Source organism: Pseudophryne corroboree, chromosome 3 (assembly GCF_028390025.1).
Source record: "Pseudophryne corroboree isolate aPseCor3 chromosome 3, aPseCor3.hap2, whole genome shotgun sequence".
NCBI lineage: Eukaryota > Metazoa > Chordata > Amphibia > Anura > Myobatrachidae > Pseudophryne > Pseudophryne corroboree.
This window is the reverse complement of record NC_086446.1, coordinates 485,259,148-485,277,843: the sequence shown is the minus strand read 5'-3', so window position 1 is coordinate 485,277,843 and position 18,696 is coordinate 485,259,148. Positions and strand designations below refer to the sequence as shown.

At 50.4% G+C, this 18,696-nt stretch overlaps 1 protein-coding gene across 3 annotated transcripts in view; it reads right to left on the bottom strand.

Moving 5' to 3' along the window:
• ATAD5 (ATPase family AAA domain containing 5) overlaps positions 1-18,696 on the bottom strand; it is a 359,161-nt gene that overhangs the window by 171,356 nt on the left and 169,109 nt on the right. For 2 of the 3 annotated variants that reach the window (XM_063960872.1, XM_063960874.1), the window contains exon 5: positions 14,009-14,147. In XM_063960872.1, the coding sequence (XP_063816942.1) occupies positions 14,009-14,147 (139 nt within the window). The remainder of the gene's footprint in view (positions 1-14,008; positions 14,148-18,696) is intronic. The other variant, XM_063960875.1, reaches the window with a different exon arrangement.

Genomic DNA, 18,696 nt, shown 5'->3' with positions numbered 1-18,696 from the left:
AATGACAGTTTTGTACTACAAACCTGAGGTACCCTTGGTGAGAAGGGTAGATTGGGACGTGGAGATAAGCATCTTTGATGTCCAGAGACACCATATAGTCCCCTTCTTCCAGGTTTGCTATCACTGCTCTGAGTGACTCCATCTTGAATTTGAACCTCTTTATGTAAGTGTTCAAGGATTTTAGATTTAAAATTGGTCTCACCGAGCCGTCCGGCTTCGGTACCACAAACAGCGTGGAATAATACCCCTTTCCCTGTTGTAGGAGAGGTACCTTGATTATCACCTGCTGGGAATACAGCTTGTGAATGGCTTCCAAAACTGCCTCCCTGTCGGAGGGAGACTTTGGTAGAGCAGACTTCAGGAACCGGCGAGGAGGAGACGTCTCGAATTCCAGTTTGTACCCCTGTGATACTACCTGCAGAATCCAGGGGTCCACTTGCGAGTGAGCCCACTGCGCGTTGAAATTTTTGAGACGGGCCCTCACCGTGTCCGAGTCCGCTTGTAAAGCCCCAGCGTCATGCTGAAGACTTGGCAGAAGCAGAGGAGGGCTTCTGCTCCTGGGAAGAGGCTGCCTGGTGCAGTCTTTTTCCTCTTCCTCTGCCCCGGGGCAGAAATGAGTGGCCTTTTGCCCGCTTGTACTTATGGAAACGAAAGGACAGAGTTTGAAAAGACGGTGTCTTTTTCTGCTGAGAGGTGACCTGGGGGAAAAAGGTGGACTTTCCGGCCGTTGCCGTGGCCACCAGGTCCGATAGACCGGCCCCAAATAACTCCTCCCCTTTATACGGCAATACTTCCATATGTCGTTTGGAATCAGCATCCCCTGACCACTGTCGCGTCCATAACGCTCTTCTGGCAGAAATGGACATAGCACTCACTCTTGATGCCAGGGTGCAAATATCCCTCTGTGCATCACGCATATATAGTAATGCATCCTTCAAATGCTCTATAGTTAGTAATATACTGTCCCTATCCAGGGTATCAATATTTTCAGTCAGGGAATCCGACCACGCCACTCCAGCACTGCACATCCAGGCTGAGGCGATTGCTGGTCGCAGTATAACACCAGTATGTGTGTATATACCCTTCAGGATATTTTCCAGCCTTCTATCCGCTGGTTCTTTGAGGGCGGCCGTATCAGGAGACGGTAACGCTACTTGTTTAGATAAACGTGTGAGCGCTTTATCTACTCTAGGGGGTGTTTCCCAACGCGCCCTAACCTCTGGCGGGAAAGGGTATAGTGCCAATAATTTATTAGAAATTAGCACTTTTTTATCGGGGGAAACCCACGCTTTATCACACACCTCATTTAATTCATCTGACTCAGGAAAAACTACTGGTAGTTTTTTTTTTGTTTTTTTTTACTCCCCACATAATACCCTTCTTTGTGGTACTTGTAGTGTCAGAAATGTTCAATGCCTCCTTCATTGCCGTGATCATGTAACGTGTGGCCCTACTGGACATTACGTTTGTCTCCTCACCGTCGACACTGGACTCAGTATCTGTGTCTGTGTCGACCCACTGAGGTAACGGGCGTTTTATCGCCCCTGACGGTGTCTGAGACGCCTGGACAGGCACTAATTGATTTGTCGGCTGTCTCAAGTCGTCAACAGTTTTTTGTAAAGTGCTGACATTGTCACGTAGTTCTTTAAATACAACCATCCAGTCAGGTGTCGACTCCCTAGGGGGTGACATCACTAACACAGGCAATTGCTCTGCTTCCACATCATTTTCCTCCGCATACATGTCGACACAATCGTACAGACACCCAGCACACACACAGGGAATGCTCTGATAGAGGACAGGACCCCACTAGCCCTTTGGGGAGACAGAGGGAGAGTTTGCCAGCACACACCAGAGCGCTATATATATATATATATATATATATATATATATATAGGGATAACCTTATATAAAAGTGTTACTCCCTTTTATAGCTGCTGTTTATAATTTAGCTGCCAATAGTGCCCCCCCTCTCTCGTTTTTACCCTGATTCTGTAGGGACTGCAGGGGAGAGTCAGGGAGCCGTCCTTCCAGCGGAACTGTGAGGGAAAATGGCGCTTGTGTGCTGAGGAGATAAGGCCGTCGTGAAGGGGCGGAGCCTATCTCCCGCTTTTTTCTGGAAAACTGGCAGGGGTTAAATACATCCATATAGCCCAGGAGCTATATGTGATGTATTTCTTTTGCCATCCTAAGGTATTTCAGTTTTTATTGCGTCTCAGGGCGCTCCCCCCCAGCGCCCTGCACCCTCAGTGACCGGAGTGTGAAGTGTGCTGAGAGCAATGGCGCACAGCTGCAGTGCTGTGCGCTACCTTAGTTGAAGACAGGAACGTCTTCTGCCGCCGATTTCACCGGACCTCTTCGTTCTTCTGGTTCTGTAAGGGGGCCGGCGGCGCAACTCCGGGACCCATCCAGGCTGAACCTGTGATCGTCCCTCTGGAGCTAATGTCCAGTAGCCTAAGAAGCCCAATCCACTCTGCACGCAGGTGAGTTCACTTCTTCTCCCCTTAGTCCCACGATGCAGTGAGCCTGTTGCCAGCAGGACTCACTGAAAATAAAAAACCTAAAATAAACTTTTACTCTAAGCAGCTCAGGAGAGCCACCTAGCATGCACCCTTCTCGTTCGGGCACAAGAATCTAACTGAGGCTTGGAGGAGGGTCATAGGGGGAGGAGCCAGTGCACACCAGCTAGTTCAAGCTTTTACTTTTGTGCCCAGTCTCCTGCGGAGCCGCTATTCCCCATGGTCCTTACGGAGTCCCAGCATCCACTTAGGACGTTAGAGAAAATTCAGATTCCATAGGGAACACTGGGGCGTAGGCAGTGGTGAACGGAGCCTGGCATTTTAAAATTCAACTGTTTTGTACTTTGGCTGCTCCTCTACACTTTAGCTTCTACTTATCAGATATTTTATAACAAAGCCTCAATAAGGAGGAAGGCAGAGTACAGAAAAGTGAAAAGAAAACTGAACAGTATTCAAAAGAGCAAACAAGAATAAATACAACAAATCAGAGTGCTGTGAGAGCATCAAGGGTCTCCCATGGAATTGGTGGGTCTTACTACAGGAAAAAAGCACAATCATCAGGAGTGTCACAACTAGAATATTTCCCCTCCCTGGGCCAGTAAACTGGGGGACCGTTGTCCTTAGGTTCTTCCCTGAAAACTCTACATGCAAAAAGGACAGCTTATAGATAGCTGTGTTTTGCTCCACCCTTGCCTCCAATGTGACAATAAACCGCAACTTACATTTATACTTCCTGTTGTCTGCTTTATATCCATGCAATAACCACACTATTAAAGACAGCCTTGCTGAACATATCTGAACAGTATATTTTTAAAAGTAGATGCAATGATGGGCACATTGCCATGTAAATGTTAATTTACCATGTTCTTCTTGTCCAGTACACTTTTTCCCTTTTTCAGAATGTAATTGTATTGTCAGACATGATTCCAAACGGACATTGCAAAAAGTAGGGAAAATGTTTTCTTGTAAGGTAAAACTGTCAGGACCATGCACTTAATATAATTTGATGAATAAAGACCTATACATTTTTAAAGTGACATAGCATGGGTCATCCAACAACCCGCAATAACCGGTCTTTGTAAAATGCGGGCAGCAGTGTATATAGACTTTAAGGTAGTCTCTATCTTCCGATCCCCAGGGTCCTTCAGGGAAAAGGAGCCCGGGGTAGGTAGTAACACCTTCTTAGACAGGTGAGAGACAGACATCCACCCCAGGGGGTTCCTCACAAAATTTTCTACCTTCAGGGAGGGAAAGGGAAAGTGCACAAAAACTTTTTGGACACTTGGAATTTTTTTGTCTGGATTTTTCCAGGCCTGTTTGAATAAATCATCTAACTCTGGAGAATCTGGGAAAGTGACATTGGGTTTATTTTGCACAAAGAAAAACGGCGGATGCAGCGTCCTCTAGGGGGAGATTTAACACCTCCCTTATAGCCAAAATGAGGGGTTCAATAACCTGGGCAGAATCAGGATCCCCACTAACTGGATCCGGTCATCCCCATCATCCAGTATGTCATCATCTGTATCAGACAGCAGTGCAGGTAAACCCCGCTTCTGGGGACCTGCATGGGAGAGGGGGGCTATGCATCAGCCCTAGCAGCTAAATCTGCCACAGCTTGTTGCAGTAGCTGAGTTTTCTGCACATTTGCAGTGAGTTGAGGTGACATATCAGACATCATGGTTTTAAGAGACCCTAACCAGTGGGGCTCTGTAACCTCTCCCTCAACCTCTTCACTAATTTGGGAAGATTGACTACATTGATCAAAGGAGACAGTCATTAGATAATGGAGAGAATCTGGTGCGACAGATCCTGCACAGTTTGTGCTTACCCATATTTCACTGCAAGTACAACAACATACACATAGACAGTAAAAATGCAAGCCTGCCCTACTGTATGTGAGAGGAGACACAGAGGAGAGAGGACCTCAGCACACCCTGAGCTGCACAGCCACAGTGAGGCTGTCAGCTCTGTAATACACGGTAAACACTATCAAATACAGTCCTAAGTAGACACAGGACAACGTACACAAGCGGCTCTCCCCCTTTTGCTACACCTTATACCAGTTTCCAGCATCTGTGAGGCAGGAAGCACTGAGTGTGTGCTGCTGATGGCTTCTGTAAGCCGAGGAAGGCACCAAAAATGCCCTGGTCCCACTCTGAGTAAGCTCCGCCCCGCCCAATGGTACCGGAGCTAAGCATGTTATTTATACTGGCAAAGTCTCCAAACAGTCTAAAACCTCAAATAAGTGCTCAGTTTTGCATTTTTGTGCCAATTTACACACAGGGGATCTTAGCGGGACCCCCCCAGGAGAGTCCCATACGGCGCGCCCATGGTTTGCCACACATTGGAACTGGGGCCCCCGGTGTGTACTCACCACAATGTCACCTTCAGGCAGCGTTAGGGGTGTGCGGCGTGCTGCGACAGCCAAGGCGCAGTGCCCCGCTGAACATACAGCCCCTCAGGATGGTGGTCCTGCAGCGGGGAAGTGGCTCTGCACCTCGTAAGGCCGGTGACTAGACGGAATCACAATAGGTCGGTTCAAGTGGAATGCAGAGACAACTGTCGGCAGGAACTGTTGCCTAGTCCTGAGCTCTGCTCTGTCTTTGTAAAAGACCAAGTATGGATTTTTACACGATAAGGCCCCCAATTCTGAGACACGCCTAGCAGAAGCCAGGGCCAGCAACATTACAGTCTTCCACACAAGGTACTTGTCTTCTACCGCCATCAAAGGTTCAAACCAGGAGGACTGTAGAAACTCCAAGACCACATTCAAATCCCCAGGTGCGGTTGGCGGCACAAAGGGAGGTTGTATGTGAAGTACTCCTTGCAAGAAAGTCTGAACTTCTGGCAACTTCTTCTGGAAGGAAATAGAGAGGGACAAAATCTGGACCTTGAGGGAGGTTTAGACGTAGGCCCATATCCACTCCAGCCTGTAGGAAATGCAAGTAGTGTCCCAGGTGAAAACCCGCAAAAGGATACTTGCGCTCCTCGCACTAAGAGACATATCTCCTCCAGATATGATGGTAATGCTTTGACGTTACAGGCTTCCTGGCCTGAAGCATGGTTGCAATAACCTTTTTGGAAAGGCCTTTGAGAGCTAGGATGTTCTGCTCAACCGCCAAACAAAGCCGCTGTAAGTTCGGGTATACGAACGGCTCTTGAAGAGGCCAAGGGTCTTCAACGGACATGTCCAGAAGATCCACGTACCACGCCCTCCGAGGCCAGTCTGGGGCAGTTAGAATTGCCTGGACTCGGATTCCTGATTCTCTTTAGAACCAGTGATCACTAAAACGCTCTATAGCACATATTTTACCCACTTTTGAGGACCGGGGACTCACATTTTCAAAATGAGCGGGTCCCCAGGACGCGGTCAGCTGTAGCCAATCCCGTATTCCCGCAGTTATGGGGGCTGAGTGTCCCATGTCAAGGGGAGAACGGAGAGCATTTACCTACTGATCACACACCTGAGGGGATGGGTGCACTGCCGACTGTTCCTGCAGCTGCATGGATGAGGCTGCTGCTGACAGCCATCCCCATGCAGCTATACATGATCTCAGCGGAGGACATTGGCACTAGGACCCAGCACTCTCCATACCAGCGCAATGCAGCTTCCTGCGCGGTGATTACTTTCCGCGACCTGGACTGGCCCGTCACCGCCATGAAGTGGACCGGGTGAGCTAGTGGTAGAACACACCCTGAGAGGCACGGGACACACACACCCTGAGAGGCACGGGACACACACACACCCTGAGAGGCACGGGACACACACACACCCTGAGGGGCACGGCGGACACACACAGCCTGAGGGGCACGGCGGACACACACAGCCTGAGGGGCACGGCGGACACACACAGCCTGAGGGGCACGGCGGACACACACAGGGGCACGGCGGACACACACAGCCTGAGGGGCACGGCGGACACACAGCCTGAGGGGCACGGCGGACACACACAGCCTGAGGGGCACGGCGGACACACACAGCCTGAGGGGCACGGCGGACACACAGCCTGAGGGGCACGGGGGGGGGGGGGCACATACACACACCCTGCACACACAACCTGAGAGGCGTGGGGGGGGCGACGACACACCCTGAGAGGCACAGGGGAGACACACCCTGAGAGGCACAAGGGAGACAAACACACACACTAAGTGGCTCAAGGGAGACAAACACACACACACACAGAGGCACAGGAGAGACAAACACACACACTGAGAGGCTCAGGGGAGACACACACACACACACACACTGAGAGGCACAGGGGAGACACACACTGAGAGGCACAGGGGAGACACACACTGAGAGGCACAGGGAAGACACACACTGAGAGGCACAGGGGAGACACACACAGAGGCACAGGGGAGACACACAGAGGCACAGGGGAGACACACACACACACACTGAGAGGCACAGGGGAGACACACACACTGAGAGGCACAGGGGAGACATACACACACTGAGAGGCACAGGGGAGACATACACACACTGAGAGGCACAGGGGAGACATACACACACTGAGAGGCACAGGGGAGACATACACACACTGAGAGGCACAGGGGAGACATACATACACACACAGGCTCAGGGGAGACACACACACTGAGAGGCTCAGGGGAGACACACACACTGAGAGGCTCAGGGGAGACACACACACTGAGAGGCTCAGGGGAGACACACACACTGAGAGGCTCAGGGGAGACACACACACTGAGAGGCTCAGGGGAGACACACACTGAGAGGCTCAGGGGAGACACACACACTGAGAGGCTCAGGGGAGACACACACACTGAGAGGCTCAGGGGAGACACACACACTGAGAGGCTCAGGGGAGACACACACACTGAGAGGCTCAGGGGAGACACACACACTGAGAGGCTCAGGGGAGACACACACACTGAGAGGCTCAGGGGAGACACACACACTGAGAGGCTCAGGGGAGACACACACACTGAGAGGCTCAGGGGAGACACACACACTGAGAGGCTCAGGGGAGGCACACACACTGAGAGGCTCAGGGGAGGCACACACACTGAGAGGCTCAGGGGAGGCACACACACTGAGAGGCTCAGGGGAGACACACACACTGAGAGGCTCAGGGGAGACACACACACTGAGAGGCACAGGGGAGACACACACACACTGAGAGGCACAGGGGAGACACACACACACTGAGAGGCACAGGGGAGACACACACACACACTGAGAGGCACAGGGGAGACACACACACTGAGAGGCACAGGGGAGACACACACACACACACACACACACAGAGGCACAGGGGAGACACACACACACACACACACACACACACACACACACACACAGAGGCACAGGGGAGACACACACAGAGGCACAGGGGAGACACACACAGAGGCACAGGGGAGACACACACACTGAGAGGCACACACACTGAGAGGCACAGGGGAGACACACACACACTGAGAGGCACAGGGGAGACACACAGGCACAGCTCAGTGGCACGGAAGGGGGACGCTTGGAGGCACAGGAGGGGGACAGATGAGTGGAACAGGAGGGGGGACAGCTGAGTGGCACAGAGGGGGGACAGCTGAGTGGCACAGAGGGGGGACAGCTGAGTGGCACAGAGGGGGGGGACAGCTGAGTGGCACAGAGGGGGGACAGCTGAGTGGCACAGAGGGGGGACAGCTGAGTGGCACAGAGGGGGGACAGCTGAGTGGCACAGAGGGGGGACAGCTGAGTGGGAGGACAGCTGAGAGGTACAGAGGGGGGACGCTGAGAAGCACAGAGTGAGGGAAAAGGCTGAGGGACATAGGGGAGGGAGTTCTGGAATGACAGGAGGCTGGAAGGGTGGGCTGGACACACACACACACACATACACACACACACTGAGAGGCACAGGGGAGACACACACACAGAGGCACAGGGGAGACACACACACACACTGAGAGGCACAGGGGAGACACACACACACTGAGAGGCACAGGGGAGACACACACACACTGAGAGGCACAGGGGAGACACACAGAGGCACAGGGGAGACACACAGGCACAGGGGAGACATACACACACACACACACACACACACACACAGAGGCTCAGGGGAGACACACACACTGAGAGGCTCAGGGGAGACACACACACTGAGAGGCTCAGGGGAGACACACACACTGAGAGGCTCAGGGGAGACACACACACTGAGAGGCTCAGGGGAGACACACACACACAGAGGCTCAGGGGAGACACACACACACACAGAGGCTCAGGGGAGACACACACACTGAGAGGCTCAGGGGAGACACACACACTGAGAGGCTCAGGGGAGACACACACACTGAGAGGCTCAGGGGAGACACACACACTGAGAGGCTCAGGGGAGACACACACACTGAGAGGCACAGGGGAGACACACACACTGAGAGGCACAGGGGAGACACACACACACTGAGAGGCACAGGGGAGACACACAGAGGCACAGGGGAGACACACAGAGGCACAGGGGAGACACACAGAGGCACAGGGGAGACACACAGAGGCACAGGGGAGACATACACACACTGAGAGGCACAGGGGAGACATACACACACTGAGAGGCACAGGGGAGACACACACACACACACACACACACAGAGGCACAGGGGAGACACACACACAGAGGCACAGGGGAGACACACACAGAGGCACAGGGGAGACACACACACAGAGGCACAGGGGAGACACACAGAGGCACAGGGGAGACACACACTGAGAGGCACACACACTGAGAGGCACAGGGGAGACACACACACTGAGAGGCACAGGGGAGACACACAGGCACAGCTCAGTGGCACGGAAGGGGGACGCTTGGAGGCACAGGAGGGGGACAGATGAGTGGAACAGGAGGGGGGACAGCTGAGTGGCACAGAGGGGGGACAGCTGAGTGGCACAGAGGGGGGACAGCTGAGTGGCACAGAGGGGGGGACAGCTGAGTGGCACAGAGGGGGGGACAGCTGAGTGGCACAGAGGGGGGGACAGCTGAGTGGCACAGAGGGGGGGACAGCTGAGTGGCACAGAGGGGGGACAGCTGAGTGGCACAAAGGGGGGACAGCTGAGTGGCACAAAGGGGGGACAGCTGAGTGGCACAGAGGGGGGACAGCTGAGTGGGAGGACAGCTGAGAGGTACAGACGGGGGACGCTGAGAAGCACAGAGTGAGGGAAAATGCTGAGGGACATAGGGGAGGGAGTTCTGGAATGACAGGAGGCTGGAAGGGTGGGCTGGAGAGACACAAGAGGCTGGAGTGGAGTCAGGGGGCAGGAACTGGCACAGGGAGCACGAGTCAGGGTGAACCTCTGTTTGATGATGACATTGGTTATGTTCCTACACAAACAGGCATCATCTGTCCAGGTTATCTCCTGCTTGAATAATGAATACCGACAGCAGGCACCGTCTGCACAGGGAGCATCCATTTCTTCAGAGGTTCCCCATTGCAGTGAAACCACCATGTAAGTAAGGTGTATTTGGAATAGAATGGAGAGAAATACTACCAGAGTGACGAGAAACGGGTGGCATGTCATGCTGGCACGCTCCTGTTTTGAGTGGCCACATCGCCAAGTCATTTTGTCCACTTGCACCACTGCCCACAACATCACCCCAAAGACACTCGCCATCACCTACCAGACCTATCCCCGCACACTCACACTGTCACCTACCAGACCTTACCACCTACCGCCCCTTGTTGTAAGGCAACACCCACTTTTCTAGGAGCACGCGCTCCTATAGTCCCCCCTCTTCACCTTTATGGTGCCCAATTTTAAACCCAGTAGGAGGGTCCTGCATTCGCTGCTTAGCAGAGCAGCAGTGATTAGTCGCTATGCGCAGGCCTCCTCAGTGGAGACAGAAGGAGGTGGGACATGCCAGCAGCTCACAGAGCACTGGGCATGGCCCCTCAGTGACGAAAGCGGGGCGTGGCTCGCGATCCATCCGTGAAGCCACACCCCCTTTTCTATAGGCCACGCTTTCTTTTTCGGGCGGGCCCACACGGATGTCCCTCCTTGCTAGAGACAGAAGTTGGGAGGTATGACACAGGGAGAACATACAAACTCCATACAACCAGCGTCATGATGGGCATAGAATTCCCCGACCCCAGTGATGAGGCAGCAATGCCAATCTCTGATAGACACCCCCCTTTGAACCGGTATTCCTGTTTGTTTTTATATTGAGTTATCTACTTTAGGGGGTTTTCCAAACCTTTCTATCCTCTGGAGGGAAAGTAAGGCTGTATATGAATTTCTTAGTCACACGAATTATCATATTAGGCAGACTCCATGGTCCCCAGAATGAGTTACCAGTTAACTCCTTAATGGAGAATTTTCTGTGTACATAAATATCTGGTATATTTACACAGACCTTCTAGAATAATAATTGCACTATCATCTTAAGTTTCGGCAGCAGCTAGCAAGTTTACCCTTCGGACATAGTACAAAGACGGGTGGCCTTCAGGTTGCCGGCGGCCGGGCTCCTGGCGACCACCATACCCGCGCCGCAATCCTGACTGCCTGCATACCGACATCTTTTCTCCCTCTTGGGGGTCTACGACTTCCCTGGAGGGAGAATACATAGCGTAGCGCGCCACCGTGCCCGCAGCAAGCCAGCAAGGGGCTCATTTCCATTCGCCCAGCTGTCGGTATGCAGGTGGTCGGGATTCCGGCGCCGGTATGCTGGTCGCCGGGATCCTGACCGCCAGCAAACCATACTACACCCTACAAAGACACAGGCACTCTGTGGTCTATGTAATCATTCCCCTCCTCTGCCTGTAGACAACGTTGTATCCACATTAGGGTGTGGATGATGGCTGCTGAGAACCACACCACACAGAGGAAAACCAGTCTGAACTAGTTTTTACTCAGATCAGTATTATGTAGGGGGACATACATGGGAAACAAGCATGCCTTTCACAGTTTATACAGAGAGAAAGAACCAGCATACCAGCCTCCAGCTAAGTTATGTATCTGTTCTAGGACCTTTTGTTTTTTAAAAGCTCCTGTAGTATCACTCCATCCTACGATAAACCCGATTGCCATTTGTGGCATTGGAGTGTCCCTGGAAGAGTAGATTTGTCCCCTGCAGCATCTATGTAATCAGTGTGCAGTGAAATGGCGCCAGAAAACTGCTGGTTCTGCTCTGAATGTGCTCCGTCCCCTGTTAATGGCGCCGGAGCTATGTACTTATTTATACTGGCAATGTCTCCTATATGGTGCCAAACAGTATAAATACTTGTTTCCAATAAACCTCTGGCCAGTTCATGCAGGACTATGGGATCCCCCCCAGGAGGGTCCGGATGCTGCCCCTGCGATTGCGTCACACCAAGAACCAGGGGACCCCCCTAGCAGGACCCCCGGTGTGTACTCACCACTTTTCTCACCGTCAGGCATATGTTAGGGGTGTGCGGCGTGCTGCGTTTGTGCTCGCTGAGGCGCCGTGCCCATGGTAACAGAACCTCTCACGACAGTGGTCCTGCAGCGGGGAAGCGGCTTTGATGCCTTACAGAGGCCGGTGGCTGCCCCCTCCCTTTAAATCTCACGGTGCAGGTATGCTGCTGCCCAAACAGCATACCGAAAATTAAGATTTTCCAAGGCACTCATGATTATGGAAGTGTAAGGATTTTTACATATTGCACAGGCATGTGACATTGAAAAAGTGCAATAACCCATGAAAACTTATGTGCAGATTTAACTGCAGCACTTTTGTTCCTTGGGTGTAGCCACTATGCTGGAAATCACATACAAAAGTCCCACTACAGTATTTATCTGGCAAGTGGCTGGATTATTTCCAGCACTCTCTGCATAAACTAGTGTTAATAACTAGGCTGTTTCAGCAGGGTGTCGCGTCCTGCCCAATTTAAAAATTGCAAAAAAGCACCCTGACTTTTTGCTGGCGCCCTGCATAAAAATAAAAAACCCAGCCTGGCTGCGTCTTCACACCCGCGGGCCAGTGTCGCAGGGGTGAGAAAAGATGTGGTTGCTGATGACTGGTGTCTGATGAATAGATTACATGTCATCTATTCACAGTGAGGGGAAGGCTTGGCGGAAGCCCAGCATGTCCACAAGTGCTGGTCACATCACCTTGCCTGCCGGGAAAGCTCCCGTTCCGGGCACGTGCATAAGACCCCTGCCTGAAACACAGCACCTTGACTTCATCCTAGTGGGAATACTATAAGTGAATAAGGCATTTGCAACATTGATGAAAGTGAACACAAGACATTGTAGAGAGACACTGTATGTGACTGTTCTGGCAGACTAAAGCAGGGTACACATTAAGCGATATATCGACCGTTCGAGCAAATGGCCAATTTATCGTGAGCCATTCGTCAGCTGTTTACGTCTGAACGCTATCTTTGAACGTCATTCACAGATCATGCTTCTGTGCAGCACAGCCGATGTCCAATATATCTAAAGATATATATTGGAGCATCCGGCTGCCGACTACCCACACACTTGCTGCGGGCGCAGACATCACAGCTGCGTAGGCAAATTCAAAAGCCCACCCAGCTGGTAGAGAGGACAGTCACATCGAGCAGCCAATCGGTACGTATACTTACATAAAATCGGCTGCTCTGTCGGCGCCCCAGCAGGTCCTCCAACAGGATGCTTCGGTGTGTACCCAGCCTTAGGAGTCCTTGGCAAGTATGTTAACAGTTACTAGAGAATTTGTTTGCTTCTCTAGACCCTGTATAATAGATTCAATTCACATGGTTTAAGCGCAAAGTCTTTATATAATCAATCTAGTTATGTTGTGTTCATGTTAATTATCTAGATATTATTACAAGGGATTCTGGAGGATATATTTCTGAAGAGCTTCCTTCAGTGGTGTACACATTTCAGAAAAAGGTTACAACAGCACAAACTATTAGTTTCATTATTATCCTTTACTTATATGGCGCCACATGGGACCAGCAGTGCCCAATTGCAGAGTACATAAACAAGCAAAACAGGAAAACAGTGACTTACAGTTGAAAGCAATATAGGACAAGTACAGGGTGCATAAACACAGCTGCATATCAGCAGACAGTGAAATAAGTGTCTGGGTTGCAGAAGACAGCAGGATTTGGTGCTGTCGAAGATTAAGTAAGAGAAGGAAAAGCACATGAGGGAAGAGGCATCCTCTTGTGAAAGCTTACATTCTAAAGAGGAGGGGCAAACAGACAGGGGTGACAGTAGACAGTGAGCATGGAGCAGAGGGTTAGGATGAGATTTGTCTGGGTTTGGTGAATACGTGGGTCTTGAGAGCCCATTTGACGTTTAGAGGTGGAGAGTCTGAGGGGGAGGTAGAGAAATCCAGAGAAAGGGAGTTGGGAAATGAATATCAAGATTATTGCACTCCTGAGGTATTACATTCAAATGCTCAAATATGTAGAATACTCTTCATTAAATTAAATCGACTAGTGTTATGGACTATTCCAATGGGCTTATAATAGTGATGGGGCATGAAGACAAAGTCACGTAAGACATGTTTTATGTAATCAAAAAATCAGATTACCTGAAGGAATATTCGTCGCTCTCATTTTCTTCCCCAAGACATCATTTAAACTCCTAAGATATGAGTTCTTCTCCGCTTCACGTTGGCTGCTACAAGAATTACTTGTTTCATCTATAATAATAGGGTCCTTCAAAGAAAACTAAAGTTAATTTTTTTTATTAACTTTCTATGTTACACATCAAACAGTTCGAGATTTAGAGGCCTATGTATTAATAATCTTGAGACTGCCAGGATTATTTAGTCTGTCTCTCGAAGTACTTTCACATTTAAAAAAAAATCCCCAGCTATATACACTAAATAACTCGCAAGGACCCGTCACTGATAACCGCTGTCACTACAAGTTACATCCTAGCCACATCGGAGGAGTCTTTCCATTTGTGAAAGACTGAGGACAGTGGCTGCAGGAGACGGATTGTAAGATCCCTCTTCTGCGATACTTCTTCTATAGCCACACAGTGGTTTATACCATCTGAATATGGTGTAAATTAAAGGAACCTTTTTGGAGCTTGGTATATAGGTGCCAGACTGCGGTGACCATTGTTAATAGATTTTGTCTGCAGCACTAATTAGCCATTTGCAGTTTTACGTAAAATATCCTGCATTAGGCTATTAGTACATGGAGAGAATATATAAAATTATGTAGAAACAGATATTTCTACATAATTATATTAAAAATGAACTTGATAAATGTGCCCCTTAAACTTTAGTGCTTGGCTACAGGTATTGAATTATATATGCCACTTGTGACTCAACAGACATAACCGTTTAGCCACTTAACTGACGACTTATTTCGCAGAAAACAGCTCTGAAATTGTCGGGTTTTTTTTTTTTTTTTTTATTAGTGAATTAGGTGAAGAACATCAGTTTAACCCTGTCCCAAATGTTCTTAGTAAAAATAAGAATTTACTTACCGATAATTCTATTTCTCGTAGTCCGTAGTGGATGCTGGGAACTCCGTAAGGACCATGGGGAATAGCGGCTCCGCAGGAGACTGGGCACAAAAGTAAAGCTTTAGGAATACCTGGTGTGCACTGGCTCCTCCCCCTATGACCCTCCTCCAAGCCTCAGTTAGGATACTGTGCCCGGACGAGCGTACACAATAAGGAAGGATTTTGAATCCCGGGTAAGACTCATACCAGCCACACCAATCACACCGTATAACCTGTGATCTGAACCCAGTTAACAGCATGATAACAGAGGAGCCTCTGGAAAGATGGCTCACAACAATAATAACCCGATTTTTGTAACAATAACTATATACAAGTATTGCAGACAATCCGCACTTGGGATGGGCGCCCAGCATCCACTACGGACTACGAGAAATAGAATTATCGGTAAGTAAATTCTTATTTTCTCTGACGTCCTAGTGGATGCTGAGAACTCCGTAAGGACCATGGGGATTATACCAAAGCTCCCAAACGGGCGGGAGAGTGCGGATGACTCTGCAGCACCGAATGAGAGAACTCCAGGTCCTCCTCAGCCAGGGTATCAAATTTGTAGAATTTAGCAAACGAGTTTGCCCCTGACCAAGTAGCTGCTCGACAAAGTTGTAACGCCGAGACCCCTCGGGCAGCCGCCCAAGATAAGCCCACCTTCCTTGTGGAATGGGCTTTTACAGATTTTGGCTGTGGCAGACCTGCCACAGAATGTGCAAGCTGAATTGTACTACAAATCCAACGAGCAATAGTCTGCTTAGAAGCAGGAGCACCCAGCTTGTTGGGTGCATACAGGATAAACAGCGAGTCAGATTTCCTGACTCCAGCCGTCCTGGAAACATATTTTCAAGGCCCTGACTACGTCCAACAACTTGGAGTCCTCCAAGTCACTAGTAGCCGCAGGAACCACAATAGGTTGGTTCAGATGAAACACTGAAACCACCTTAGGGAGAAAATGAGGACGAGTCCTCAATTCCGCCCTGTCTGAATGGAAGATCAGATAAGGGCTTTTACAGGATAAAGCCCGCCAATTCTGACACGCGCCTGGCCGAGGCAAGGGCCAACAACACGACCACTTTCCATGTGAGATATTTTAACTCCACAGATTCAAGTGGTTCAAACCAATGTGACTTTAGGAACCCCAAAACTACATTGAGATCCCAAGGTGCCACTGGAGGCACAAAAGGAGGCTGTATATGCAGTACCCCTTTTACAAACGTCTGAACTTCAGGAACTGAAGCTAGTTCTTTCTGGAAGAAAATTGACAGGGCTGAAATTTGAACCTTAATGGACCCTAATTTTAGGCCCATAGACACTCCTGTTTACAGGAAATGCAGGAATCGACCTAGTTGAAATTCCTCCATCGGGGCCTTACTGGCCTCGCACCACACGCAACATATTTTCGCCAAATGCGGTGATAATGCTTTGCGGTTACATCCTTCCTGGCTTGATCAGGGTAGGGATGACTTCATCCGGAATGCCTTTTTCCTTCAGGATCCGGCGTTCAACCGCCCTGCCGTCAAACGCAGCCGCGGTAAGTCTTGGAATAGACAGGGTCCTTGCTGGAGCAGGTCCCTTCTTAGAGGTAGAGGCCACGGGTCCTCCGTGAGCATCTCTTGAAGTTCCGGGTACCAAGTCCTTCTTGGCCAATCCGGAGCCACGAGTATAGTTCTTACTCCCCTCCGTCTTATAATTCTCAGTACTTTTGGTATGAGAGGAAGAGGAGGGAACACATACACTGACTGGTACACCCACGGTGTTACCAGAGCGTCCACAGCTATTGCCTGAGGGTCCCTTGACCTGGCGCAATACCTGTCCAATTTTTTGTTTAGGCGGGACGCCATCATGTCCACCTTTGGTTTTTCCCAATGGTTTACAAACATGTGGAAGACTTCTGGGTGAAGTCCCCACTCTCCCGGGTGGAGGTCGTGCCTGCTGAGGAAGTCTGCTTCCCAGTTGTCCACTCCCGGAATGAACACTGCTGACAATGCTATCACATGATTTTCCACCCAGCGAAAAATCCTTGCAGCTTCTGCCATTGCCTTCCTGCTTCTTGTGCCGCCCTGTCTGTTTACGTGGGCGACTGCCGTGATGTTGTCCGACTGGATCAGCACCGGCTGACCTTGAAGCAGAGGTCTTGCTTGGCTTAGGGCATTGTAAATGGCCCTTAGCTCCAAAATATTTATGTGAAGTGATGTCTCCAGGCTTGACCACAAGCCCTGGAAATTTCTTCCCTGTGTGACTGCTCCCCAGCCTCGCAGGCTGGCATCCGTGGTCACCAGGACCCAGTCCTGAATGCCGAATCTGCGGCCCTCTAGAAGATGAGCACTCTGCAACCACCACAGGAGAGACACCCTTGTCTTTGGTGACAGGGTTATCCGCTGATGCATCTGAAGATGCGATCCGGACCATTTGTCCAGCAGGTCCCACTGGAAAATTCTTGCGTGGAACCTGCCAAATGGAATTGCTTCGTAGGAAGCCACCATTTTTCCCAGGACCCTTGTGCACTGATGCACTGACACTTGGCCTGGTTTTAGGAGGTTTCTTACTAGTTCGGATAACTCCCTGGCTTTCTCCTCCGGGAGAAACACCTTTTTCTGGACTGTGTCCAGGATCATCCTTAGGAATAGAAGGCGTGTCGTCGGGATCAGCTGCGATTTTGGAATATTGAGAATCCAACCGTGCTGCCGCAGCACTATCTGAGATAGTGCTACCCCGACTTCCAACTGTTCCCTGGATCTTGCCCTTATCAGGAGATCGTCCAAGTAAGGGATAACTAAAACTCCCTTCTTTCGAAGGAGTATCATCATTTCGGCCATTACCTTGGTAAAGACCCGGGGTGCCGTAGACAATCCAAACGGCAGCGTCTGAAACTGATAGTGACAGTTCTGTACCACAAACCTGAGGTACCCTTGGTGAGAAGGGTAAATTGGGACATGTAGGTATGCATCTTTGATGTCCAGAGAGACCATATAGTCCCCTTCTTCCAGGTTTGCAATCACTGCTCTGAGTGACTCCATCTTGAATTTGAACCTTTGTAAGTAAGTGTTCAAGGATTTTAGATTTAAAATTGGTCTCACCGAGCCGTCCGGCTTCGGTACCACAAATAGTGTGGAATAGTACCCCTTTCCCTGTTGCAGGAGGGGTACCTTGATTATCACCTGCTGGGAATACAGCTTGTGAATGGCTTGCATTACTGCCTCCCTGTCTGAGGGAGACGTCGGTAAAGCAGACTTTAGGAAACGGCGAGGGGGAGACGTCTCGAATTTCTTGAGACGGGCCCCCACCGTGCCTGAGTCCGCTTGTAAAGCCCCAGCGTCATGCTGAGGACTTTGCGGAGGCGGGAGAGGGCTTTTGTTCCTGGAAACTGGCTGTTTGCTGCAGCCTTTTTCCTCTCCCTCTGCCACGGGGCAGAAATGATGCGCCTTTTGCCCGCTTGCCCTTATGGGGTCGAAAGGACTGCGCCTGATAATACGGCGTCTTCTTAGGTTGAGAAGCTACCTGGGGTAAAAATGTGGATTTTCCAGCAGTTGCCGTGGCTACCAGGTCTGATAGACCTACCCCAAATAACTCCTCCCCCTTATAAGGCAATACTTCCATGTGCCTTTTAGAATCCGCATCACCTGACCACTGCCGCGTCCATAAACCTCTTCTTGCAGAAATGGACAGCGCGCTAACTGTTGATGTCTATAGTCAGTAATATACTGTCCCTATCTAGGGTATCAATATTTTCAGTCAGGGAATCCGACCAAG